At 44.5% G+C, this 25283-nt stretch overlaps 2 protein-coding genes across 9 annotated transcripts in view; both read left to right on the top strand.

Annotated features, from left to right (window-relative positions):
- MAP4K3 (mitogen-activated protein kinase kinase kinase kinase 3) overlaps positions 1-7570 on the top strand; it is a 72345-nt gene extending 64775 nt beyond the window's left edge. For 5 of the 7 annotated variants that reach the window (XM_015856989.1, XM_015856986.1, XM_015856985.1 and 2 more), the window contains 5 exons: positions 844-912; positions 1029-1121; positions 1958-2028; positions 4200-4255; positions 6164-7570. In XM_015856989.1, coding sequence (XP_015712475.1) covers positions 844-912; positions 1029-1121; positions 1958-2028; positions 4200-4255; positions 6164-6251 — 377 coding nt within the window. In that variant the 3' untranslated portion in view covers positions 6252-7570. Of the gene's footprint in view, positions 1-843; positions 913-1028; positions 1122-1957; positions 2029-4199; positions 4293-6163 lie in introns of all 7 variants that reach the window. The other 2 variants (XM_015856988.1, XM_015856987.1) reach the window with 2 other exon arrangements.
- Positions 7571-10408: 2838 nt separating this feature from the next.
- Positions 10409-25283, top strand: part of SOS1 (SOS Ras/Rac guanine nucleotide exchange factor 1) — a 38988-nt gene continuing 24113 nt past the window's right edge. The window contains exons 1-8 of one of the 2 annotated variants that reach the window (XM_015856981.2): positions 10410-10613; positions 17714-17839; positions 20052-20183; positions 20731-20895; positions 22840-23049; positions 23534-23677; positions 24900-25010; positions 25111-25209. In XM_015856981.2, the coding sequence (XP_015712467.1) occupies positions 10527-10613; positions 17714-17839; positions 20052-20183; positions 20731-20895; positions 22840-23049; positions 23534-23677; positions 24900-25010; positions 25111-25209 (1074 nt within the window). In that variant the 5' untranslated portion in view covers positions 10410-10526. Of the gene's footprint in view, positions 10614-17713; positions 17840-20051; positions 20184-20730; positions 20896-22839; positions 23050-23533; positions 23678-24899; positions 25011-25110; positions 25210-25283 lie in introns of both variants that reach the window. The other variant, XM_015856982.2, reaches the window with a different exon arrangement.

Here is a 25283-nt window from a genome sequence, read left to right as displayed (position 1 = left end):
GTATGTCGTCAAGACTTTCTGTTACGTGCTTTCATCATCACGGCTATATCCAATTTTGGTTAAGATGATACATTAGAGATTAGTTCAGGTTGTTATGTAGGCCTTCCAAAACACCAGACAACAGTGTTAGAAGGTGGAGAGGCCATCTCAAGGAGCGCACTCCTGACATCATTTGTGAGAGGGTTTTAGCTTCTCAACAGGACCATAGGATTTTTTAGATACTTCAGATGACGTGCTGTAATTTCTCATCTCTAACAGATTTAATGAGTTTCTCTTGTTCAGAAAAGAATGCATATGGAATCACTGGCAGCAGTGCTGAGTTAGTGAAAGCTGCTTCTGTTTAATTCTTAGTGTTCTAATCGAACAGACTGAGCAGCGCTTCTCTTTGAGTTGACATGTCCACTGATCACTTGTGGGTCAGCTTTCCTTCTTTACTGTGATGGAGACTGCTGCAGCTGTAACTCAGAGGGCAGGTTTGGAAAAGGAAATAATACCCCAATAATAGCCCCTCCCCATTATTGCAGCAGCAATATTAAATGAGTCCTACAGAATAAAATAGATGCACAAAATACAGTGTGCACAGGAGCTCACTTCTGCACTATGGCTCAGGAAAGACTGGATTAAGTCCATACTTCAGTGTGACAGCTGTAGTTTTCCTGTCACAGTCTACAAGTTGGGTAAATGGACATGGCTCTCAAAGGGAAGAGGAGTGTCACCGTTAAGATAATAGTTTTAAACAGATAAAAACACACTAACCCATTAAATTGTCTCAGTCTCTAGAAGTTCCATTTCAGATTTCATGGTTATTTATTTTATGAACTAACACTATCATTTTTTTTATAGACACTACAGAGACAAGTGTTGTACATGTAACACAGCTGGAGAGAGATACCATTTTGGTGTGTTTGGATTGTAAGTTTGAGTATCAGCTAAATATATACATACGTATACATGTTCATGCATACTGTATGTCTTCAGATTAGGTCATATTGAACATTAACTGTGGATGTATCCTTTTTATTGTCTAGGCTGCATAAAAATAGTGAATCTGCAAGGCAGGTTAAAATCCAGCCGTAAACTGTCATCAGAGCTCACATTTGATTTTCAGATTGAATCAATAGGTAAGTCAGTATTAACGCTGAATATCTGATGAGCTTATTTTCTCTTCCAGCACAGAATTAGAAATGGTAGCTCTCAAGTCTTTTGGCATGTGAAACATTATCTCAAGCATTTCACTTTGTGTTGGGCGGTTTAGCATGTTACATAGTGTGCTTCCCCTGGAGCAATCCAAACAGAGTAATAACTCTGGAGTCTTCCCTTGTTAGGCTAAATGGTCTGCAAATGACGGAGACCTTCAGCCTCTAAAAGAAAACTTTAATACAACCTACTTAAACCCTGTGACTCACTTATGGCTAACTCATTCTGCATGTGTGTTCATGCAGTCCGTCTCTATAAAGCAGCTCAGAGGCTAAATCGATGCACGTCACATTTCACATCAATAACACCAGTTATTTTCTTCTAAAGAATCTCATGACTTAGGTCTGTGAGATATTTAATACATCCATTTTGATTGTTTTCCAGTGGTGTCATGGAAAACATTGCTTCTATGGTTCCTGTTAGTTAGGAACGAGGAGAGGGAAGGAGCAAGTGTACCTGAAGCTGCTTGCTGTTGGTATCAACTTTTTGGCTAAAATTCACTTTGTATTTTCTGCAAGTATTATTATTATTCCCAGTTAAGTGAGAATATTTTTAAACCCTGCTCTTGAAATAAATAAATGTAGCTACTGCAGAGGCAAGTTCATTGATTCCTGTGAGATGTTTTGCTGTCTGTGTGGGTGAATTTGAGACCATAATACGTATATACAAACATTTTAAAACTGCAGCGCTATGCTTTTGACCTTAAAAGAGTGAGTTGATATTATGTATGAAAACTGATTCCAGTGTTATTTGTTATCAGTCTGTCTACAGGACAGCGTGTTAGCATTCTGGAAGCATGGGATGCAAGGAAGGAGTTTCAGATCAAATGAGGTGAGTTTTTGCTTCCAATTCTAGTTTCTAATATGAGTCAAGCTCAGGATAAATGCAGGGTGCTGTGGGCTGAAAAAGATTAAAACTTTACAGTGACTGTCTAGGTTAGACCTGGAAACTTGAGTCTCTTTCAAAATATGCCTCATGCAAGAAAAAATATCCAAATCTAATTCTTGCTTACAGTAATTTTATTCAGCTTATATTACTTTGAAGACCATTGCTATTAGCCTCTTAGCCTGCCCAAGGTGGATGCCTGAATGTGGGCTTTGCCAGTAGCTGTAATGGTGTAAAATTGCACCAAATCATTGTCAGTACCTTCCTTATTCCTTTTTTCCTGCTGTAAATTTTGTGCACCCAGGTGCTAGTGAAAGCACTGCATTGTATAGGATTTTAATGAGTCTTTTAATTGGATTTTTAAAGAAGTTTTGCAGGCTTCATCAGTGTCACATTTGCTGAGAGAGTTCATTATGACCAGTGGTGTTTTAAGGCACATGTATAGACGCACCATGCCAAAGTTAGATATTCCACATTGTTACACCACTCCATTTCTTTGCACAGTGCTACAGCTGACCTAATCTATACTGACAGTAATCCTCTTTGTGGGAAGTTGAACCAGACACTAGAGTCAGACTGTTTTTTGTTTCCAAGTTTACAAATGCACTTCGTGGTATTTCTGCAAGGTAGATCACCAGGCGTGATTGCCCTATTCCTGAGAACTCATAATGTTCAGTAAGCTGTAGGTCCTGTGCAGTTAGCGCAAAGCATGAGGAGGAGATGACGCCTCTAGGCACTTCTCCAACTCCAGACTGCTGCTAGCAGCATTGTGCAAAGCTCAGCATGTTACTCCACCCATATGGCACTCAGAACTCTGATCCTGTTGTGAGAGGACATGCCCCAGAGTGCTGCAGCACAAATGGATGCTTTACGTTGTTTATGTAAAGTATAAGGAACGCTGTCTTCTTGGCTTGTTATTATCAAGCCAAAGCCAGCATCCAGTTGAAGAAGCAGATGGCTGAGCTGAGCAATTGCCAGAAAGTCACCCCAAACTTTTATATGTAGAGGGTACCTAAGGTAAGCTCTAGGGCCTTTTAAAAATTCCTTATCACTCCTGGCTGTCCTAGTAGCCACAACTATTAAGAGAAAAAAATAAACCAGTTTTCAGTGGTAATACGAAAAGCCTGCATTCCTGGACATGGATCTTGACCACCTTTGTTACTCTCTGGGAACTGAGTGGCGTAGAAGAAGCTGTTACAGCTGAAAACACCCTTACCATCCTAACAATGCAGAACATTTCTCTTTGAAGACTTTAGAATCTGAATTATTACTAACTCTTCAGCCTCATATTGTCTGGTCCAATGGGGAATGATTTTAGCTACTCCTAAAATTATTTCATATTTTTCCTTCCACAACTGGGACCTCCCACAACAGCTTAATTGATTGATTTTTTTGGAAATGAAATGTGGCTGTGTAGAAAGGGAGCTTTGAAACACTGCTTCATGCTCACAGTGTGACTTGATATCCTTTGGAGTATCAGTGGGCTTTGGCTGGCATTATTGATTAAGGTAGTATTTTATTTGCTACTTTTGGTATTCATATAATCATAAAGATGCATCTCACAAGTACAGTTCACCTGCAGTATGCAGTGCTGTATTGCACGAGCCAGAAACATCAAAGTACTGAGCTTTCTTTACGCTGTGGGCCTACGTGCCATAAATTCAATTGTTTCCTTTTTGAGGTCTTCCGAAGACAAAGTTACTGCATCGTTATGATTGAGAATTTCAACAAAACATATAGGTGTTGTGTGTATCTTATCTGAACCACTTCAGTCACCTGCTATACAGTGAGACCAGTTAGAGCCACACAAGTACTTATTTCAGTCATGAAGTGGAAAGAATTGTGCCAGTAGCTCAGGTGCTGTGCAATGCTGAGCCTCGCTGATGTGATGGCAGTTGCTACCAGAGGAGCTCACATGACTTGGCAAGAACTGAGAAGAAACCAAAACCAAACATTTTATATCTCATTCATGAGTGACAGTTGTAATGCACTCTGTAGCCACCTGAATTGAGTAGATTTGTAATATTAGCCACTGTTATTTTCTTTAGTTTGATTAAAAAATAAAAAATCACCTGTGCAATTAACCAGTAAATACCTGTTTTATTTTTATTGTCTAGATCACACAAGAAATTTCTGATAATACAAGGATATTCAGGCTTCTGGGATCTGACAGGTATGAGGAGAAGTGAATGCAGCATGCTGAAATTGAGGCATGTTTCCCTTCAACCTTCTACAAATTTTCTGCTTGTTTCTTGTGATTCCTTTTCTAACCTTCCTACTCATAGCCCCATGTACGTGTGTACCTTTCAGCACTTCAACGTTACTCCTCTTTATTAAAAATTCTTCTAGAAGAACTTGTGAGCTTCCAGAAGGACTCAGCCATGACAGGAAGCTCCTAATGGGCTGCAGTTAAGACCTCCAAGGAACTTTTTCCTTCTTGTACTGTAATTTTTTTAACTTACTAAAATCTTTGCTTAGAGATGCTCAGCTTATGAGACAAATGCCAAAAAAGAAACCAATAACCCTCACCTTAAAAATGCATTGGCTTCCTCAGGTTTTTTCTCCCTGCTGTCAAACTTGGTACTTAACTTCAGCAGCCATGAAAGCAGCGTATGTTTTGTCTCTGGAGAGTGAGTGCTGACATGACAGTTTCACCAGTAGAATATTCGTATGTGGTACAAAGATAGACTTCAGTTTTTAAGAATTGTCTCTGTCTTAGGCCACTTGCAGGAAACTCGCTCTCTTTGAGCATTTTGGAACTACCAATAAACTCCACAGCAACCAGAGCCTTTCCCTGTATGCTGCTTGTCCAAGCTTGATGCACAGCCCTATAATTACCTGTAACATCAACGGCACTGAATGATGCTGTGGCTTTGTCAACTAGCAGCCTCGTGGCAATTTTTGTTGTCTGGGGGTTGAGGGTTCTGCCTTATGTGCAGTACCTGATAGGTCTCTGGTAATGAGTAATTGTAAGCATCACTCATCTCTAACCTGAGGGTTTTACTCTCCTGGTGCCAGTGAGATGTGCATGGAGCTCAGCTTTACTATGTCATTTCTCTTTGTTGTTAGGAGACAGCATAGCTTAAATTAAAAACAAGTCTGACTTTAGAAAGGAACATGACATTGCAAATCATTGCCTTGGAGAAAAATGCCTTCATAAATACTGCTCCATCTATTTCCATCTTAGACTAGTAGTCTCCCAAGTCTAAGATGATGGTTAAAGACTTTGTGCTGCAGTAAACTCTTAATTCCAGATTTTTCAGACGTCACTTTTTATTGCAAGTCTCGTATCTTCTGCTTGAGTTGTGAAACCTTTTCCAGCAGCTCGTCTCTCTTTAGCAGTTCATTGGAAGTGGGGTTCTGAGAAGTGAAAAAATCTTGTATCGATATGATAAAAGCTTGCGTGTTTTCTCCTGGTGAGCAGGACTGCCTCGTGAGGCATGCTGAGCAGAGCTTTCGTTCTGCAGTAAGCTATGTTTTCTTGGATGAACTCTCAGTAAATGGAGTCCAGTTTCTCACAGCCGTCCCATTCTGGAGAAGGATTCAGTCATGAACACCCTGGTTTGTTCAGCAGTTTTAGCAGTTCTTGCCTGATTAAACATCTCACAGTTTGTGAAACCAAGCTGTGATTGCTGATTTCTCTCCTTTAAAGAGAATGGTCTGTCTACTGCAGGACATCCCTGGCAGTACAGATCTGCATGTGATTATGCTGCTTTTGAGAACTCTGTTGGCTTATTTTTTTTGTGTCACTGGGACTTTCAGAGCTGGAAGAAGTCTCTGTGAATTTGGTGACTTCCAGTCGTGTGCCGTGAGCTCAGGGAAGGGCTGGAAATGCTTGTGGAGAATGGGCTTTTGTCATCTGGCATGTCCATAAGCAAAGAACAGACCAAGAACAGCCTGTTTAGGGGTTGAGCTTTGCAGAGCTCCAAGGGAGCACAAGCACAGGCAGTAGGGAGTGGTGCTTTGGTGTGAGTTCGGGATGACGGGCCTCCAGGGAAAGAGAAATGACTGCTGCTCAAATGGGCACCCTGAGAAAGAGTGTTTACAGTTTGACTTTGTGGTTGTTTTATTTCCATCTTAGGGTCGTGGTGCTGGAAAGCAGGCCGACAGATAACCCAACAGCCAACAGCAATCTATATATCCTAGCTGGGCATGAGAACAGTTACTGAGAACGGTGTGCAGCAGCTCACCTCCACGAGATAGCACTCCTGCGGCGGCACTCACGGCTGGCTGAAATTGCACAAGAGCTGCAGTAACCTGACTTCAGTTACTTAATAATTTATTACGGCATGAGAGGAAGGCGAGAATTGTTTGTGGTATGGACACACAAGCATTAAGGTGCCACAAAAGTGCTCGATTTACTGTTATGTAATCTTTGTACATACGCAGTATTTTTCAGTGCAACTTCTCGGTGAAGACCTACACTGAGTTTCTGTAGATAGTGGTCCTCCTGTTCAGTACAAGTGTCTTACCTGTACAGATGTAAAAGTCACTGAGGATGCAAAAATGAAACCGGGGTACTATTTTAAGGATTTGTCATGTGTTTATTATACAGTGGGATGCTAGGAACAAACATAGTACATTTAACGACACTATTGTATTTTATTATATGTAATTTACTAATACAAATAAATTTAACTTTTAGAAATTGTAGCCAAGGCTGTAATCAGATTACAATCTTGTTTTAATTTTGATGCAACACACTGGTGTTCATGTTTGCACAACATATTGAGATGTGATGTATTCAGTCACAAAGGTAAGCTGTGACTTTGTGGATATGACTTGGGCTTCAGAGTTCCCTCTTGGTTTTGTTTACGCGGGTAGTTTTCTTTGTGGGACAGACCAGTTAGACACCTGTGTTTTATATTTAATTAGAACTCTCTCGACGATTACTTCTCCGTGCTTGAAAACAAGACTTTCTGGATGGGTGTCAGTCCCAGAATAGTGGTACCTTGCTGTAACACTGCAATAGGTGTTTGAATTACTAGCATATACAGTGATAAAAACAATTAGTATTGCTGTTTGTCTTACTACATAGTTTCATATCACGGTGAAAAAGCAGCAGCATTCCACGTGGTGGGAATGGCTGAAGATGATGTCGGTTTGAGTTTCTTTTCTTTTTGGCCTTATAACCATTTTCACACTTTCTTTGATTTAGGATGTTAACACATGGCCAAAATAATTTAGTTACTACCTCATTCAAACAATACAATGGTTACTACGCATCACAGGAACTTACTTTTGATCGGAAGTATTTTTGATTGCTGTTTTCCAATGGAGTATGTAAATGCCAAGTTTTAGCAAGATGCACACATTTGACTCCTTTTTTGTATATGTTCTTTTATATTTTATTGTGATAATATACACTAAAGCCAAACTAAATTTAAAGTGATTTATGGCCTGCATTATTGTTGTGATTGGTAATGCTTTGAAATATGTTCTCTAATGTATATAATGTAAAATAAACTTTTTTTAACACGTTGTTGTACAAGTAGATTACCACATGCACTAATGCCCACGTAAGGCTGAAATCTGCTGATGGAACATACCCAGTCTTGAATTCTGGTATTAAATGTTTGTGCCAAACACAGAAGCTGGGCGTTTCTGAATGTATGAAAGGTCAGACAGCTGGAGCTCCACTGAATTTAGAGTAGTGCTTAAGTGTAGTGTAGGCAGCATTACCCTCCTATGTCCCCTAGGCGATGGATATGTGTATTTTGGACGTGGCCTTCCAAACTCTGGCTTAATTTCTTTCTCAGAGTGACTTGGCCTCTCCCTCTATCAAGTGCACCTCTCTTGCTTGCAAAACTTGGTTTTTATTTTAATCTTTTCAGCTGGGCTGTTTCTTGGTGGTTGGTTTGTTTGTATGATGCCTGTAGCTTCTTGGATCTGCTGGCCACATCTCCTCCCTTGCATTGAACCTCAAATCCGCCCTGTGGGAGAGGTGGTGACGAGCCATGGTGCGGGGAAGCTGAGTTCTCAGAAAAAAGAAAGAAGTTCTGGGTGTTTCACTTACATTGCTGCTGCCCGAGGGGGATTTCCACCCCGCCCCTGTGGGCTATTCCTCACTTCAATGTGCAAAAAAGTAACAGACTTCTAACCAAATACAATATAGCTGATGTGGGAGCATGTTGCTTCCTCTTAGGTTTCTGTAGTAGCTGGGGGCCCAGTAGCTTGTTGTTTGGGCTTCTGGGCCGCTGCTGAACAGCAAGCACTAGGAGCTTGGGGAGGTTGCTTTTCACTGCGTTTGAGCACTTCTGGTAGAAAGATGCATCCTGAGAATTGTGCAGCTGCAATTGCTTGCCAAACTTAAGGAAGGCAGGGAAAGAGGAAGGAGAGAGAGCGTGTGCTAAGATGTGATTGTCTCAAGTTTATTTTTACAGCCAAGACAGCTTGCCTTCCCCCTACTGCTTTTTAGTTTGGAACAAGAGCCAAGGCTGGATCCCTGTTAAAATGGAGCTTCTTCAAGAGAACAAAGAAGAGGGGCTGTCCAGGTCCTGTGCAGAAAGGAACGCTGTGCCAGAACCCCCAGCCTCACAGCGACAACCTGGGTGATGCCAGCGTGGTGCACTATTTTGGACAGCAGCCTTTGTGCGTTAATCTCCAACTAGAAGAGCTTGTGAGCAAAGCACGAGTGTAATTATACACCCAGTGTTGCACCTATTTGATAGCAGGATTAAAATGCTGACAGACTGATGTTTCACCATATGGCAGACTGTGAGATGCTGAGATGGCAGCCTGCTAGGCCAAGCAGCCAGCTCCAAGAGGCATAAATTCCCTTCTTTCATCCTGGTCCCAGTGTGTTCAAAGCAGAAGTCTGACTCCTTCAGACAGCGGTGTCTGGCTGGAGGAAAAGCACCTGAGGCAGAGCTGTGGGGTAAAGGCAGTTCTTTCTGAGGAGCCCTATCCATTCTCTGCTGAAATGCTGGTCCCAAACGATCCTTCCAGCAACGTGCAGAGGTTTCACACTTGTCACCTTCCCTATGAGCAGGCTGGCTTCTCTGGTCTGCAAACTCCTCGTTTTTCCTAACAGGGCATGATGGTTTCCAACATCCCTGCCAGGCCCCACAAAGACGGAGCATCTTTAGTGTTATAGCTGTGCTTTTCTTGGCCATTTCCCCCCCTCTCCTCAATCTGTTCTTGTGCTGCTTGAACAGGGTGTTTGTTTATCGCTGACCTCAGCCCACAGGAGGTGCCTGTGTCTTTCTAAGGACAAGCCACAGAGCTTCCCCAGGAGCAGTGAAGCTGCCAGCAGATACCCAGAGGCAGGCGCCATCTCCTGCCTGCATCTCCATGAGCCACTCAAGAAGCAAGGCTGGGGCCAGAGCAAGCAGTCAGTATGTAGGCACTTGGCTGAGAGAGGGGCCGGGGACTGCTTCCCCCCAGCATGGCGCCCTCTGAAGCAGATTAAACCTGAAGGTACAATATTCTGCAGACAGCGTTAAATGAGGAGGAGCTGTTTCTTTCCTTGAGGGCAGAGAGGCCTTGCAGAAATATCACGACAGATTAGAGGGCCGGGCAATCACCAGCAGCATGAATTCAGTGAGAGCAAGTGCTGGATTCTGCAGCTGCGTTGGGCAGCCCAAGGTCTGTGTGCAGGGTGAGAGGCTGGAGAGCAGCTGTGCTGATAGAGATTGTGGGGTTCTGGTTGGTGAACGAAATTATTAGTGCCCAAGGGAGGGCTGCAAGGATGGACAAAGTCCTGCAGGCCAAAGCTGTGTGAGGAGCGGCTGAGGTTTGCTCAGTGTGGAGCTGATGGGGGCTGATGGCGGCTGCAGCTCCTCACAGGGAGCGGAGGGCAGCGCTGAGCTGTGCTCTGTGTGACCGACAGGGAGCGGCACGATCCTAAAGAGCAGCGTGCCCTTCCAGCTGCGACAGGTCGGTGTGCCTGTGTTTCCATAGAGGTGATGGACTCATTGCTCAGCACACCCCGCAGGGGCCGCCCGCTCAGTCCCGGTCCGGCCTCACCCGCAGGCGGCGCGCGGGAGGAGCGTTGCCGTGCGGTCACCTCCGACCCGGAGGCCGCGGCGGCGGCGTCGGTGCTGCGCAGTCGCGTTGCGGTCGTTGTGTCAGTGCGCATGCTCCGCGCTCCGCCGGTCGGTGTGTGGCGGTGTCTCAGTGCAGAGCGGGAGGCGGCGGCTCTCGCTCCGTGCTCCCGACCCCGCCCCTCGCGGCCCGCGCGCCGCGCCGCGTGACCCCGCTCCCGCCGCCCCCGCGACCTTCCGCGGGGCGACCACCGAGAGCCGGGCGGGGAATGCGGCAGCCGCAGCCTCCCCCCGCCGCTGCGGGGCTGCCGGCGGCGGCGGGGGGCCCACGGGCCTCCTGCTGAGGGGCGCCCGGCACCTCCCGCCGCGGCCTATCGGCCTATCGATCCTCCGCGCCGCGCCGAGCCCGGCCCGCCCTGCCCTGCCCGCCGCCCCTTGCGGGCCGGGCCCGGCGGCACCATGCAGGCGCAGCCGCTGCTCTACGAGTTCTTCAGCGAGGAGAACGCGCCCAAGTGGCGGGGGCTGCTGGTGCCCGCCCTGAAGAAGGTGAGGGGGGAAGTGGGAGCGGCGCTCGGCCCTGCCGGCCGCACCGGGCCTTTCCCCGTGCCTTTCCCCGTGCCTTTCTCCGTGCCGCCTGCAGCGGGGGGTTGGGGGTGGGAAGCGGCCCGGCCTCTCCGCTCTCCCCGCTCTCCCCGCTCCGGAAGCGGCCCGGGGAGCGCGCCCGGCCGGGCCCGGCGGCGCTGTGACAGCCGGGGCTGCGGACACGGAGCGGCCCCGGGTTGAGCCGGACCCGACGCCGACGTCTCCCCGCCGGTAGGATCCGGTAGGACGCCGTCATCCTCGGGCTGGTGGAGCTGACAGGCGCGGACCGACGTTGTGTGGAAGAGGGGAGGAACGGTGAGCGCCGCTCCGTCCTCCTGCAGCCGGGCCCGGGAAGTGCAGGACGTGAGGAACGGGGCTGTCTGACGCTGCCGCCCGGACCGGCCTCGGGTTGGCAGCGGGGGGGTGCTTGGATGCACCGCAGTGCTTTCTTATGGCTGCGTGTATCCATAGCTGTGAACGGCAGCTGTTGGGTGAAGGACCTGCTCCTAGGGCCGGGTGACCTCTCGTTCCCCATCGCAGTTTGGAGGTCTCAGGCACTGCAGTCGTTCCACTGCAGCATTTCTTCCCAGTTTCCTCTTGTGACATGTCACCCTGTGTTTTGGGCCTGCTCTTTGAGCCCCATCCAGTTACTGGAAGTCTTCTCACTTGTCATCCCCGTAGCGTGCTGTGTTTGTGCTTCAGTCCTTCTTGGTAGTCACTTCTTTGGAAGCACACAGCCGAGCAGACTGTGCGGCTCACAGCTTCTCCCTGCACCTCTGTGTGTGTGTGGATGGCCACCAGCTGGGGGCTGGAGCCACCTGCGGCCTCCAGGCACCTTCCAGAGGAGTGAGCTTGATCTGGGCATTCTGAGGCATGACAGTTTGTCAGACTTGGAGCAAGGGTTGATGCTGAGTAATGGAGAAGAACGCGAACTGAGGATCTCAAGGCAAAATTTAGCCTGGAATTATTCTTTGTGTTGGGAGCACAAGATCTCATCCTAACGAGCAAAAGACATTCACAGGGACACCTTGGATTAAGAACGCTTGCTGGAGGAGCTGGATGAATTGTTTAGGTGAAAGGAAGAAGAAGGGTCAGAAGTCACAAACAGCAGCCTATGGAGATAAGCTTCCACGGGTGCCAGCTGGGCCCATGAGGTACAGTTGTCTCGGTTTCATGGTGTGGTGTTCTCTGTGGTAGTGGGGCAGCTGGGCTGAGGTGGAGTTAGTTCTGAAGCTCTGATGCTCAGATGTGTGACTGTCGAGCAGATGTTAGTGCTTTGAACCTCTGCTTTCATGAGGTTTACACCTGTTTCTTATCTCCTCTTGTGCTGTTGCCCAGCATGCTCCAGTAGTGTAGTCCTCTGGTGCTTCCTGCTCCTGTCCCCATAAATACAGAAATAAAGAACCCATCCGTATTGTCACCTTCCTTGCTGAAAAGCCAGATTCTGGAGTTACAGGAAAACCAAATGACAGATGAGAACATACAGCTGTTGTCTTACTAGCTTTTTCATTAATTAAGAGGCCAAATGGAGCATTTTACTAACTTAAACAGGTACAAGTTATCTTGTCTAGTGTGCTTAGTCCTGATAACAGCCTCATAAAGTAGCAAACCTATCCTAAGCATCAGGTGCAGCCAGGAGAGCTGCGGTGTGCTTGCTCTGACAGCTGTCTGTTGTCTCTCAGGTGACAGGTGCAGCCCTGCAGTGGGTAGCTCAGGGCTGTCCCCATGCTCTGCCTCTTAGAGCAAGTCACTCCTGGAGTCTGTGTGTGGGACCAGTAAAACAGAGAGAATGTGGCAGTGAATGCCAGCAAGACCAAAGGGCAGAACCTTCCCAGAGGGAGAGCACTGTGTGCCTTTGCTAAATTGCTGCAGCACGTGCTCTCTGTGCTCAGGTTATCAGGTGCTGATGTGCATCCCGTCATGAACCAAGGAGGATTTTCCCTTCTTGCCTCCATTGAGCTGACCATGCTCTGATGCTCCTGGGTAGTGGATAACGCTTCTGAATTCCTCCTTGAGACCTGCTGGGTACCCAAACAGGATCATTGCGTTCTTCTGCATAGCTGGAAGAAAGACTTGGGAAGACCTATGTTGAATTACCGTTGCTGATTAGGAGAATGGTGTTTAACGTTGAAGCATGTATACCAGCGTGCTGCATTCCCAGCTGTTGGGGAAGGCTGCCATTACTCTTTCGTAAATACATGTTGGCTTGTAACGTGGAGCTCGAACAGCACCCCTAGAATCACTTCCTGAAAAATAGGTATTGTTGAGCAATTGCAAAGGGTTTTGTCTTTCCCAATGACTTATTTTGATTCTGTGCTTTTTGTTACCAAAAGCAAGCGTGTAGTAAGTATAAATTGCTTCTTCTGTCAATGAAGCCTTACAAGCATGTGCCATGTATTTCATTAGACATGGGCCTTAACAATGGAGTCTGTGCTGCGCTGTCTTTGCATTCAACAGCTGCATTTGAAAAAAGCAGCTTTTGTACCATTCAGATCATAATGTAATCCCTTTTCTTCCCATTCTCCTTCAGATCCTGTCAAGATAGACTTCAGTGCACTCAATTAGGAGGGAAATGATGTGCAGTGAGATGCTTCTCTGCCTGGTCACTGTTATTTTGAAGCATCAGAAGACAAAGTGTAACAGAGGCCCTCAGTTGCTGACAAAAGACAGCAATCCTGACGATAAGCTTCAAGAAAAGGAAGTAAGAATAGCAGCTGGTGTTTGAAATAGAAGGTGTAGAGATGGACAGGTGAGGTGCTGAGGATGAACATGGAAGATTCAAGGCATTCAAACACCAGAGCTCTTGGCTGGTTGGAGACAATGACCTGTGGATTTTGATGCACCGTGCAAGGCAGATTCAGAAGGAATGTCTGCCGGGCGTTCCTTCTTCAGCTGGTGTTCCTTTGCTAGTGAACTTGCACGCTTCATTCTGATCATCATCCTTTTTGGATCTGGAACATCCTTCCTTGTGGCTTCATCTTGCTTGTGCAGCAGGAGTTGGTCTGCATGCCCATGATGCGCCTCTTCCCTGATTTGTTGGCTTTTATCATAGAAGTGTCGCCCTTACTTTCTTACCATGCAGATACTCTACTGCTTGAGTACCTGGCGTTGCTCTGAATCTGTGGAGCAGTTAACGAGGGACGCCGCTGGAATTCATTGTGGTCAAAATGATTGGATTGAAGTGGTTTAACAGATGAGGAGGATTTGCTGCTTCAGCTAAGGGAAGTGTAGGCAGCGAGCTTGCACGTGTTCAGCGTGTTGCATAGTCAATCTTATGTGCCTTCCATAGAGCAAGAGAGACGAGCAGAGTTCCTGAAGTGAGTAGAGAGTGCTTGGGAAGCTGTGGCTGACAGCATTTATACCTGACTCTTAATTACCTGGTTTTTCCAACTGCTGGCAGCCCAGTTGCTGCTTGTCGCTCAGATTGGTGGTAGTTCTTGTTGGCAATGCTTTGCTGCAGAAGTAGGGCGTGAGTAATTCTCCATAGCTGTGGATTCTCTGTGCTCTGGATGGCTGTGCAGGTTAAGTTAAGGTCCTGAATTGTGGATTTAAGACCCCTGTGCTTGATTTAGTTTACCAAATTAATTGATCAAGGTAACAACAGCACGTGGGTAGGATTGCTGGCTGTTGGCAGAGTATGAGAAGGAAAACACAGGCTTTGTGGAGCATTTGCTCTGAGAGGACACTCGGTCACACAATCTGTCCCTAAAATATTTGATCCCGGAGTGTTTCAGTGATAAGCAGCTGCTTGTCAGTAGTTCTGTCATTGAGGGAATATGAACAAAAGCTGCTTCTGTGGAAATAAGAGTTGTAATAGTTGTTGAGACTTTAAAAGCAATCAAAGTGGGGGGAAAAGAAAAAGCCTGCTCTGTTACCAAATTGCTTCTAATAATAGCCTATCTGCCAGGGTCTGTATTTTCCGCTTCTACTCTTCGGATTTGGAAGGCTTGGAAAAATGCTTTCAATCAGTTGAGTCTCACCCTGTGTTTTGGAAAACAGCTTGGTCTTTGATTTGGGAGAAGTGCCAGAGGCCTTGCCTCTTTCCACTGTGTGATAGTGCAAGGAAAATCATAGATTCCCCTCCAATGGCAGTAGAATATTCCCTATCTAAGTGGGCAGGGAAAGGTAATAGCTCTCTCCTTTCTTCTTATGTCTGCCTTCTTGTTGCAGCTTCTTCCATTTTATTAACAAGATGCTTTGTTGAATACAGTGTTTTTCCTTCAGCTGCTTCCTTGCAAGCACTTCAGCTGCCACCAAGGGAGACTGGCAGTGCAGTGGTAGCCCTGCTTGGCAGGGAAGCTGCTTGTTCTTCAACACATGTGGGTGTTTGGCTGATGCTTCTTGCCAGACCCCAGTAGCTGGGCAGTCTTACCTGGCTGTGGAAGCAGTGTTCACCACCCAGCAGTAGATTGTTTTGGTTCCTTACTTAGCTTAGGATGGTGCCCTTCTGTTACTCACCTTTCTGAAGCTTCTGCTGCTTGTGGTGGGAGGCCGTTCTCTGTAGTTCTAGGCAACCGTGCTCATGATGAAGCGTTTTTTGCTATAAGCTGAAATGTTTCAGCTCCACATTGGGTATGTGTTTGGCCTTTGCTCTTGGAGGCATGAGGAAGGGGTAGCTGAACATTGTTGCAGAGGAAGCTTGGTTTAGTGTTAGTTTGTCAAACTTACTGTGCGAGTCTTCCCTTCACACCCATTGTCAAGCGCCTCTTTAGGGCAGAATGAACTGTGGAATGTCAGCCTAGACTTGGTTTGGAGTTACTCTGTGACCAGGTTCAGTACTGTGGGATGAACTGAGTTGCAGCTGAGCAGGGCAGGCAGGGGCTTCCAGCTGCTCTCACTTGTGCAGCCTCTCTGGGGTTTGTTGGGGTATCTGAAAGAATTGAAGCTTTTGTCACAAGATGTTTTTAGGCCGTTCTTGTGCTAATTTCCCTTATCGCAAGATAGATGTGTTGGTGCGTGTGGGAGGGAGGGGTGGGTTCTGCCAGTATTGAAGGGAGAGGTGAAATGTGTAGATAAGAATCTTATCTAAACATCGCTACACTTCAGAAGTTGTTTCTCTGTGTTTATGGGGTGTGCTCCTGTTGTGGGCCTTTGGGGGGGGGGGCGGCTCATAAGGATGGAAGCCTCCTCCCCTTTCCCCAGCAGGGCGATCTCCTCTTTGTAACCCGGCCGTGTGGCAGAGCCTCTAGTAGGTGTTCTTACTTCATGCCTTCTTACCAAATCCTGCCTCTTACCTGCCTTGTGTCACACTCCTGGACCTGGTGATCACAGCCCTCAGCTGCAGCCAGCCCAGGCCCAGCCTTGGTGCGCTGCAGATGACAGGCCTTGTGCCCCTTATGCACCTGGCTTCCCTTTCATTTTCCTTGTTGGACTGATTGTTTTCTTGCTTTTGGCTGTATGACTTTGAACCCTAAATGATACTAAATCTCACTTTAGCTTCATTGCTGAACATTTACTGTCTCTCTAGTAGAGATAAACTGTGCCTTGTGCTCTGCTCTGGCACAGCTCAGTGGTGCCAGAAGACGGCAGCCTTCAAGGAGAATGTTGTAACTGCTCCCCAAACATACACGCTTAGGGAAAAAATGTTTGGAACTTTATCTCCTGAACTGGGAGTAGGTTATCGTTGTTGACTCTGCTTTGGCTGACTATGGATAATGTTTCAGGTCATGGCCTGATGTGGTATTTGTTTGTTCTTATTCCTATAGATTGACAGACAGAAAGGGTTTGAAGTTTACCATCTGTTTTCTAAGCAAGGGGGAAAGCAGAGTGATTTCTCATCACTCAGGTTTATCACGTTACGTGTTTGTACCGCCTGGTTGACTTGGTAATTTAGTATTTCCAAAACACAGAATGCTGTAGTAACCTGTGGGGATAACCTAACGTGAATATGTTCAGATCTGCCTTACAACAAGAGAACACCTTGCAGGCAGTTTGGATCCATTGATCTTTACAGACTTGCAGACAAAAGTTCTCTTAAATTGTGATGTGAGACCGGCCCAGGTTGGCACAGTGTGTCAGGCAGCAGTGCGTGGATTGTAGGCCGTGCTGGAGGCCGCTGGGCGTGCTGTTCCCCAGGTGCCTCTAGCAGCGCACGCTGTGTGTTACTGGGAGGAGGAAACCGCTGGCATAATGGAAACGCTTTCCTTAGTCAGGGAGAGCTTCGCCTGTTCTATTTCTGCCCACATTTTCAAGTTAAAAAGCAATAAAGTTGGAGGTGTTTTTTAAGACGTGATAGATCAGGGTATGTAACCTGCAAAAGCTAAGCCCGCAATCAGGCGTGTTTCATTCCCAGTAGCAGCTCTGTGAGCAGCGGAGCTGTGCCTAGACATGAAGTGCTCCAACTAATGAGTGCTCAGCGAGCAAGTGGATTTCTATTTGAGGCTGTCGTGTGTTTGAACTTTGTAACATTTAATTCTTGCTATGACTGCAAATAGGAATGAGAACTCAGCTGTGAAATTAAATAATTATGGCAGCAGAATTTGAGTACAGACATGGGCTTAATATTTGGATGAGACAAATTGTCGGGTTTTGGCTTAAGGTGGCTCTGCTCTTCTGTTAGCGACTGGGAGATTTGGAGGAGTTTTGAGTTGAATGCAGTGGGAATGGTAAAATGATTAAATGAAAGCTTGAAAAGTGTTGCTAAAGTCAGCAACCAGCTTGTTCTACCATAATATTTGACACCAGTGTTCAGGACTGAGATTCAACCACCTATTGGTTTTAGGCTCTTGGAGTGCTGAGCTTTGCACGCCTGAATTTCCAACAGGTTGAAAGGGTGCTTCTGTTCACTGCAGAGATGCAACAAAAGGCTGGCCTGCAAACTGGCTATGGGAGTGTAAATGGCCATGTGGAAAAATACATGGGTACGCTGACCCCTTGGGGGAGCCGAGCAGGAGTGTGCCTCCATGGCTTTACCCGGGGGAGAATCTGCAGGCGCTGGTGACATGTGTGCAAAGCAAACATTCCTCAATGGAGTTTCCTGAGCTGTTCTACTCATCCTTCTGTCATTGTATTTGCGAGGTTGGGGAGGAGTGAAAGTAACACACAAGTTGTTCTTGTTTGTTCAGGTTCAGGTGCAAGTCCATCCTAAACTGTCCTCTACCGAAGATGCGTTGCAGTACGTGGAGGAGCTAATTCTCCAGTTGCTGAATATGTTGTGTCAAGCCCAGCCGAGAAGTTTTCTGGATGTAGAGGTACAGTGTTTATTACAAATCTGATCTCCGTCTTGTGACTTAATTTGAGCTGTTGTATGAAAAGTTAATATAATAATGATTTCACAGTGTAAAAGCGAACGCTTGGTATGAGAGGGAAAAGCACTAATTATGTATGTTTATATAACAGAACCTTCAGCTTGAAACCTCTGCTGAGTTACCTAACAGGTGATTTTCCCATCAGTTGCCTTTGTGATTTGGCGTGCAGTAAAACTGTATCTGTGGTCCATGTCACTGTGTAGCAGTTGGGAAGAACAACTTCTGAGCATAAAGCGAAAAGCAAACTTGTTCCTTTAAAGCTTTCTTTTACCCTCCCCAGTACTGCACGCCAACTATACCTGCATGGTCTGAGACCTCACGCTGCTTTCTCAGCCTGTTGATATTGGCTGGTACCCCCTCAGGAATTGGAACTAGAATAATTCAATCACTTGTCAGAATGAGTAGAACTCTTCTTTGTATAGAAATGTATTTTCTTATAGTTCTTTTGTCAAAGATTTGCAGCCTGATATTTGAGAAGAGGTGTCTTATCTTCATTTAAGATACAAGCAATTTAGTTATGTCCTAAGCTCGTGAATATCTTGGTAGGCCTTTGTGCTTAGCTGTAGTTTGAATACTGCTGATGTGCTGCAGACTCCATTTGTAGTGAGCACGTTGGTGTCCAGCACCTGGGGGCTGTGCCGTGTTAAGTTGCTAAACAAGATGCAACTTCCTTGCTTTCTGAGGGAAGCGTGGAAGAGAAGTGCAGGCACCACACTGACAGGTATGTGGGGGCTGAGGAGCTAACAGCCTAAAAGAAAATCCACTGAGCTGTCTCAGAGCTCAAGATTCACGAGTCCTGTGTGTTTATGTAGCAGAACCATCAGCATAAAACCTGCTGAGTTACCCAAGAGGTGTTTTTCCCTTCAGTTGAACTTGTTGTTCAGTGCCCAGTAAAACTGTCAGTGTGAGCTGCCTTACTGCGTAATAGCTGGTCATAAATTTCATCCTTCCTTTTCTGAACGCTGACTCCCCAGCGGTGGTCAGGATCCCCTCTCACGGCTGCCCTGTTTTGCAATGTTCTTCTGGTCAGCGGAGGTTTGTGGAAGGTTGCATCAAGTGTTTTGTTGTTGCTGTTTAAAACACAGCATTAAATGGAGCATTGCTTTAAGATTCCTAATGATCATCCAATCAAGCCCTTAGGATGAGAAATAGAAGAACTAAAGATGATCAAGCAACTTCAGTTCTCCCCCATTTGTGTTTATATGTGATGATGCTGTCTTTAATTACATGGTCACACACGTTTGTTTTTCCCTCGGGTGACCTTCGTTCTTCAGTCAGCAGTCTGAGCTGCATTAGGGGAATGGTTTGGTGTTACACAGCAAATGAGTTGTTGGGTTTTTTTGTACAGCGTCTCAATTTTCCTTTTGCAGAAGTGTTATAATGATGGAGGGGGAAAAAAGATAGAAGTTTCTACTTCAGAGAGCTGTTATCTTTACAGAGCTGTAATCTGTCCCATATGGTTTTTTTGGAAACTTTTTGTTTGTGTAATTTGCCCTTTGTAGTGGTCATAAATTTCATCTTCCTCGTTTCATGGTTGCTCAAGTTGGGGTCATATTTACGTAAGCGAGCGCTCGCAGTTGTAACAGTCATTGGGAACAGTGGTCTGAAAAAATGAAATGTGCAGTTATCTGCAGCAGTTCGATTTCTGACACCTTTCTTTAAGCACCTGGGCTGCCAAAACCAGGCAGGTCTTTGAATCTCCAGGGACCCATGTGTGATCTCCAACAGTAGAGCTCTTTGGAGTGTGGTACGTACATAGGTGTATTCAGGCATGCTGAATGCTGGATGGGGTAAAGAAACTGTTGTGGCTGTTGTATACAGGGAGTAAAGCACTAGGATGAAACACGGTCCTGTATTTAAATGCTGAATGATCAGGCATACATGTGGTGAGGAAACTGCATACAGAGTCACCGTAATTCTGGTGCTTCTCAAATGTTGAGCACTAGATTTTCTTTGATGGTTGTTTGGTATAGCGTCATGAATGCAGTGAGGAGCATGTGCCCCAAACAATAGGATTTCCAGCTTTTATAGTCAAAATACTGACATTAGTAGACATTTATCTCTTAAGTAGTAGAAAGCGATTTCATAATGTAGTAAAATTGCCATGGTCACTGAGATAATGTGTTTACCCTTTAGTTCTTCTCTTTTATTTAAGGATCGTGTTCAGAAGAGCTTTCCCCATCCTATTGATAAATGGGCAATAGCTGATGCCCAGTCTGCCATTGAGAAACGAAAACGAAGAAATCCGTTATCTCTCCCAGTAGAAAAAATCCATCCTTTATTGAAGGTAAGTAGCGATGTCATCCTGATTTTGGAATGCAATTGGAAATTGACAGCTTTGTTTTGTGTGATTTCTGTTTGGTGCCTGAAATGTAAACCAAAAAAGCCCAACGACGTGTGTTTCTTTCAACGTAATTTAATTTTCAATGTTTCCAGTTCAGTTAATTGCATATATTTCTTTTATTTACACATCTAAGGATATTTTTGGAAATTTCTTGATTGTTTTTTGAGTCATGCGAAATAATAACCAAATTTGTAGCAAATGAGCACATGGCTTTCTTTATCCACTAGAGAGTGCAAGCAAGAAACCTTTCAAGCAAGGCTTCTGGGACAGTTCACTGTGGTCACTAATGTAGCTGATAGAGCAGCATCTACAGTGTTGCTGTTTATTTACTTGACCCACAGACTGTTGCATTACTGTTGCTAAAATAGACTGTATGTTGCCAATGTCAAGTAGAGTCTTAAACTTGCACCATAGGTTACAGTTACAAATCGTATATTTTGACACCTGAATAACATAGGATGTTTCGTGTTGGTTTTTTTTTTCCTTTCAGGAGGTTCTAGGTTACAAAATCGACCACCAAGTGTCTGTTTACATAGTGGCAGTATTAGAATACATTTCTGCAGACATACTGAAATTGGTTGGGAATTATGTACGAAATATAAGGCATTATGAAATTACAAAACAAGATATTAAAGTGGCAATGTGTGCTGATAAGGTAAGCTTAACTCTTGTTTTTCATGTTAAAAGAGCATTGAAGTTGAATTTTAAGAGGACTTGTCTATCTATTCCTTATTGAGTAAGCAGTGTTGTATGAAGAAATTGCTGCAGTAAAATATTGTTCCAGTAATGCAACAAAACTATCTGAAAGCTAATTGAGTTGCAGAGCTGTTACTCGTGCTTATTTACAGTTAAGTGTCTCTTTCTTTTGATATTGCTTGCCTAATCCCAGCAATGTGTGAATGCTTTAAAAGTTGTGAAGCAGCAAAGACTTCAACATTTCACATTCATTGGCATTAATAGTAGCTCCTGCTTTTCTTCTTTGTATCTTAGAAAAAAGAAGGCTGAATTGAAGCATGGGTACTTTCCCAAAATAAGACCGTATTGCAGTGTTTCTGTGCTCAAGTTAAAAACAGACAAACGTAGGCATCTCTGTTTCTCTGTAGGCATCCATACTTTTATTGCCAGGTCTTCTTTCCTCTGGTTTCAGAAGAGTCATTAGATTCAGACAGTAGTTACCTCTTTACCCAGTGATCCAGCAGTGCTGGAGAACAGGCTGTTGCGTTTCAGGTGCCTTCGCACTCTGGTTTCTATGGCCACCTCATCAGCATCTTGAGTTTTCCGTTTAAAAAACCAAAGCCTGAAGTTAGTCCTTTAACAGATGGGTCTCGAGAGATGCTCATATTGCTGCAGTCCAGTGGATGCTTTCAGTATCTTTGGTTGGACTTGCCTCTTCTTCAAGGAATGCTTTTGTCTTGTTCACGCTTGAGTTTTTTTTCCATCTTGCTTCCATCTTCATCTCAAGAGGAAAGAAAGGTGTTGTGTGAGGCTGAATTATTAGTGAGGTTGTGTGAGTGAATTATTAGTCAGGACAGTTGTCTTGGTCGTTTGGTCTTTTGGATGCACCCTCCTGGGCTGTTACAGCGGTGTTTGGAGCTGTGTGCTTGAATATAGAATAGGAACAGTGCTGTTGCTGCATGTGTCTCTGTATCCTGGGCAGGGATGGCTGATGGGTTAAAGAGGCTAATTGGGAAAGTGCATTAGGCACTAGTACACTGGAGTAAGTGTAGAAGAAGCTTTTGGGAGCTCTGAAGTGGGCATGTTGATTTACTGGCTCAGTGGAATAAGCCATTGGCAGGTATTTCCACGCTGTTTTCTTTTCCAGCCGCATCAAGGACCTTTAGGTTCCTGCTGTCAGTGTGCGCATTCTGCTTTTCTTTTTTTAACAAAACAACCAAAAGTTTGTCATCTTCTGTCTCCTTTCCAAATGCTTTCACACTTCTGTTGGTGCCACCTGGCTATCTGAAAAATTCTACTTTGTTTAAAAAAAGAAAGAAACAACAACAAAAAAACCACAGAGCAAACAAAACCGCACACAAAAAACCATCACCTGCATTAGAATGCAAGCTATTTTTATTTGACTGTCTGCTCGTGCTTCTGAATTCTCTAAGTGATTCCAGTTCAGAAGAACTGAGGAGCTGGTATTCATCACAGGTAACGGGGTTCTGAGTTCAAGTCACAAATGGCTTTCTGTTAAAGCCAAAGGTGAAGAGCCGAAACGCACGTGCTTCTCCATAATATTGCATCTTTAGAATCTTAGGTTGTGTAGGCTTATTCAGTGTTACAGAACATTACTAAATGCTGACACCTCCGTGCTTCATAGAACTCTTAGAGCAGTGATTGATTTTTAGGACCACGTTCTGAAACGTGCCAAGACTGGCCTGAGTGATGGGGTTCTTCAGAAATTTGCACTGCAAATATTGACTTGCAGATTCATAACAGTGCGTGTTGCTTTCATAATGCTCAACCAATTGCAGAACGATAAGTACAAACACTGCTGCTGGTTAGTTTGATTTAATGGAAATAATTTTATTTTCTGAAAACTTACTGGTAGATCTTGAAGTTCTGTCACTTTATGGCTTTCTCCCTCTTTGCTGGCTAGGTGTTAATGGATATGTTCCATCAAGATGTAGAAGATTTAAGTGCACTAACTTTATCTGACGAGGAGCCCTCCACTTCAGGGGAGCAAACCTATTACGACCTAGTGAAGTCATTTATGGCAGAAGTCCGGCAATATATAAGGGAACTTAATCTCATTATCAGAGTCTTTAGAGAGCCATATGCCTCCAACTCCAAACTATTTTCATCTCATGTAAGTGTTGTGTTTAAATAAGTATATGTGTATATAACATAATCTGTAAATGCTCATCTAGATTTATACAACTTAACTATTGTCCAGTTTAACACATCCATAGCAGAGAAACACTTCCCTTGAGTTCTGAAATGTGAATTGTAAATGTTTGTGAGGAAACATCTTTCTGTAGAAGAAACCATTCAATTTTATGTGTTCACTTGCAGGAAGGACGAGTTAAAGGTTGGTCAATGCTCTCTGCCACATTAAATTCATTGTAAATGCTTTTATTTTTATATGTACATATACAAAGTCATTGTTTTAAAAATAAATGCTATGATTTTATATTTCAAAAGTTATATACACAATATTGTTTATAAATTCTTGTTCTGGTTAAGGAAATGTTTAATTCTCATATTGTAACAGAGTTGTTTTGTACATAACATTGTATCTCAAATTATGTCCAGTTCCTCATTGATTTTTGCCTGTTTCTGTTTCTTTGCAGGATGTTGAAAATATCTTTAGTCGTATATCAGACATTCATGAACTTAGTGTAAAGTTATTGGGTCATATAGAAGACACTGTTGAAATGACAGATGAAGGTAGTCCTCATCCGTTAGTAGGCAGCTGTTTTGAAGATATGGCTGAGGTAAGAAAATACTGATTTTTCTGTTGCTGTTGTTAATCACGTGGACTTTAAGGATTTGCACGCAGGTGCTAAGCGCATGTCTGCCAAGGTGCCTTTATTTAGATTTTTGATTTCTTTTTCTAACCCTCCCCCAGTCGAGAGTAAACTATTTTTCTAGAGCATTCACCTTTATAGTCTTAGTCTTCAATCTTTGTAGGCTGTTTAATCTTCAGTAGAGGCAGGGGGAACAAACAACAACAACCCAGTGACTAGATTTCAACAGCAGAGTGAAGCAAGGGCTTCTTTGCCAGCAGGTGTCCTGAGCTGGTGAGGAGGGCTATTACACTAGGCTTGCTACGGGAAAGAAACTGAAGCTTGAAGATGGGGGACATTACAGAGGAAGGTCTTCAAAAGGAATGTTGTGTCTGAGCTTCTCCTGCAAAAATTTACCAAAGTCTTCTTTAAGCAAGGGGTTATTACCACAGACCCTGTAGCTTCTAGGAGAATAACCATGCTGACATCCACAAGTTACTGTGGTTGAAGTAGCTCAGAAGGTTTCTACAGGTCATGAGAACTGATATGGATTTGACAAGTGTGGAGTGTTTGAATGAGGAACTGGCTGTGAGATTATACCCAGAGAGTGGTGATCAGTGGATCAATGTCCAAATGGAAATCAGTGACAAGTTGCGTGTCTCAGAGTTTAGTACTGGGACTTACACTCTTTACATCTTCATCAGTGACATCAGCAGTGGGATTGAGTGTAAACACAGCAAGTTTGCAAATGACACCAAGCTGTGTGGTACAGTCACTGCACCCAGATGGGATGCAATTCAGAAGAGATCTAGACAGGCCTGCAGCACTGGGCCCAGGTGAACCTTATGAGATTTAAGTGCAAAGCCAAGAGCAAGGTCTTGCACCTGGGCTGTGGTGAACCCCATAATCAGTACAATCAGGTTAATGTAAGGATAGAGCACAGTCTTGCAATAAAAAGCCTGGGGGGTACTGGTGGATGGCAGCTGGATATGAGGCAGCCGTGTACCCTCACAACCCAGAAACCCAACTGAATCCAGCTAAGCTCCACAGACCCTGAATTATTCCATGAGTCATTTTACATAAAGCTTGACAGTATTGATTCATCTCTACATTTTAGAATAACTAGGCAAACAAATCTCTCCAGTGTAGTGTATGTATTTTCTTTCAGAAATAAGTTTAGTTGTTAAATCAGTTTGCTATTTCTTCATAGGAACTAGCGTTTGATCCATATGAATCGTATGCACAAGATATTTTGCGACCTGGTTTTCATGATCATTTTCTAAGTCAGTTATCAAAGCCAGGAGCAGCATTTTATTTACAGGTAACTTTCTTTTTAGCAAGCATTACTATTATTATTATTACATTATACTGTTGCTTCAATACATTTGTTGTTTTAAGACTGAAACTTATTTCTTTTCTAGTCAATAGGTGAAGGCTTTAAAGAAGCCGTTCAGTATGTTCTACCCCGGCTGCTCCTTGCCCCTGTTTACCACTGTCTTCATTACTTTGAACTACTAAAAGTAAGAACATTGCGTCACGGAATATTTTTTGTCATTCTCCATGTTGGATGATCTGGGGGGTCAGTGAGATGTAA

This window comes from Coturnix japonica, chromosome 3, assembly GCF_001577835.2.
Source record: "Coturnix japonica isolate 7356 chromosome 3, Coturnix japonica 2.1, whole genome shotgun sequence".
Taxonomy (NCBI): domain Eukaryota; kingdom Metazoa; phylum Chordata; class Aves; order Galliformes; family Phasianidae; genus Coturnix; species Coturnix japonica.
The sequence above is the reverse complement of the archived record's forward strand: the minus strand, read 5'-3'. Positions and strand labels throughout refer to the sequence as shown.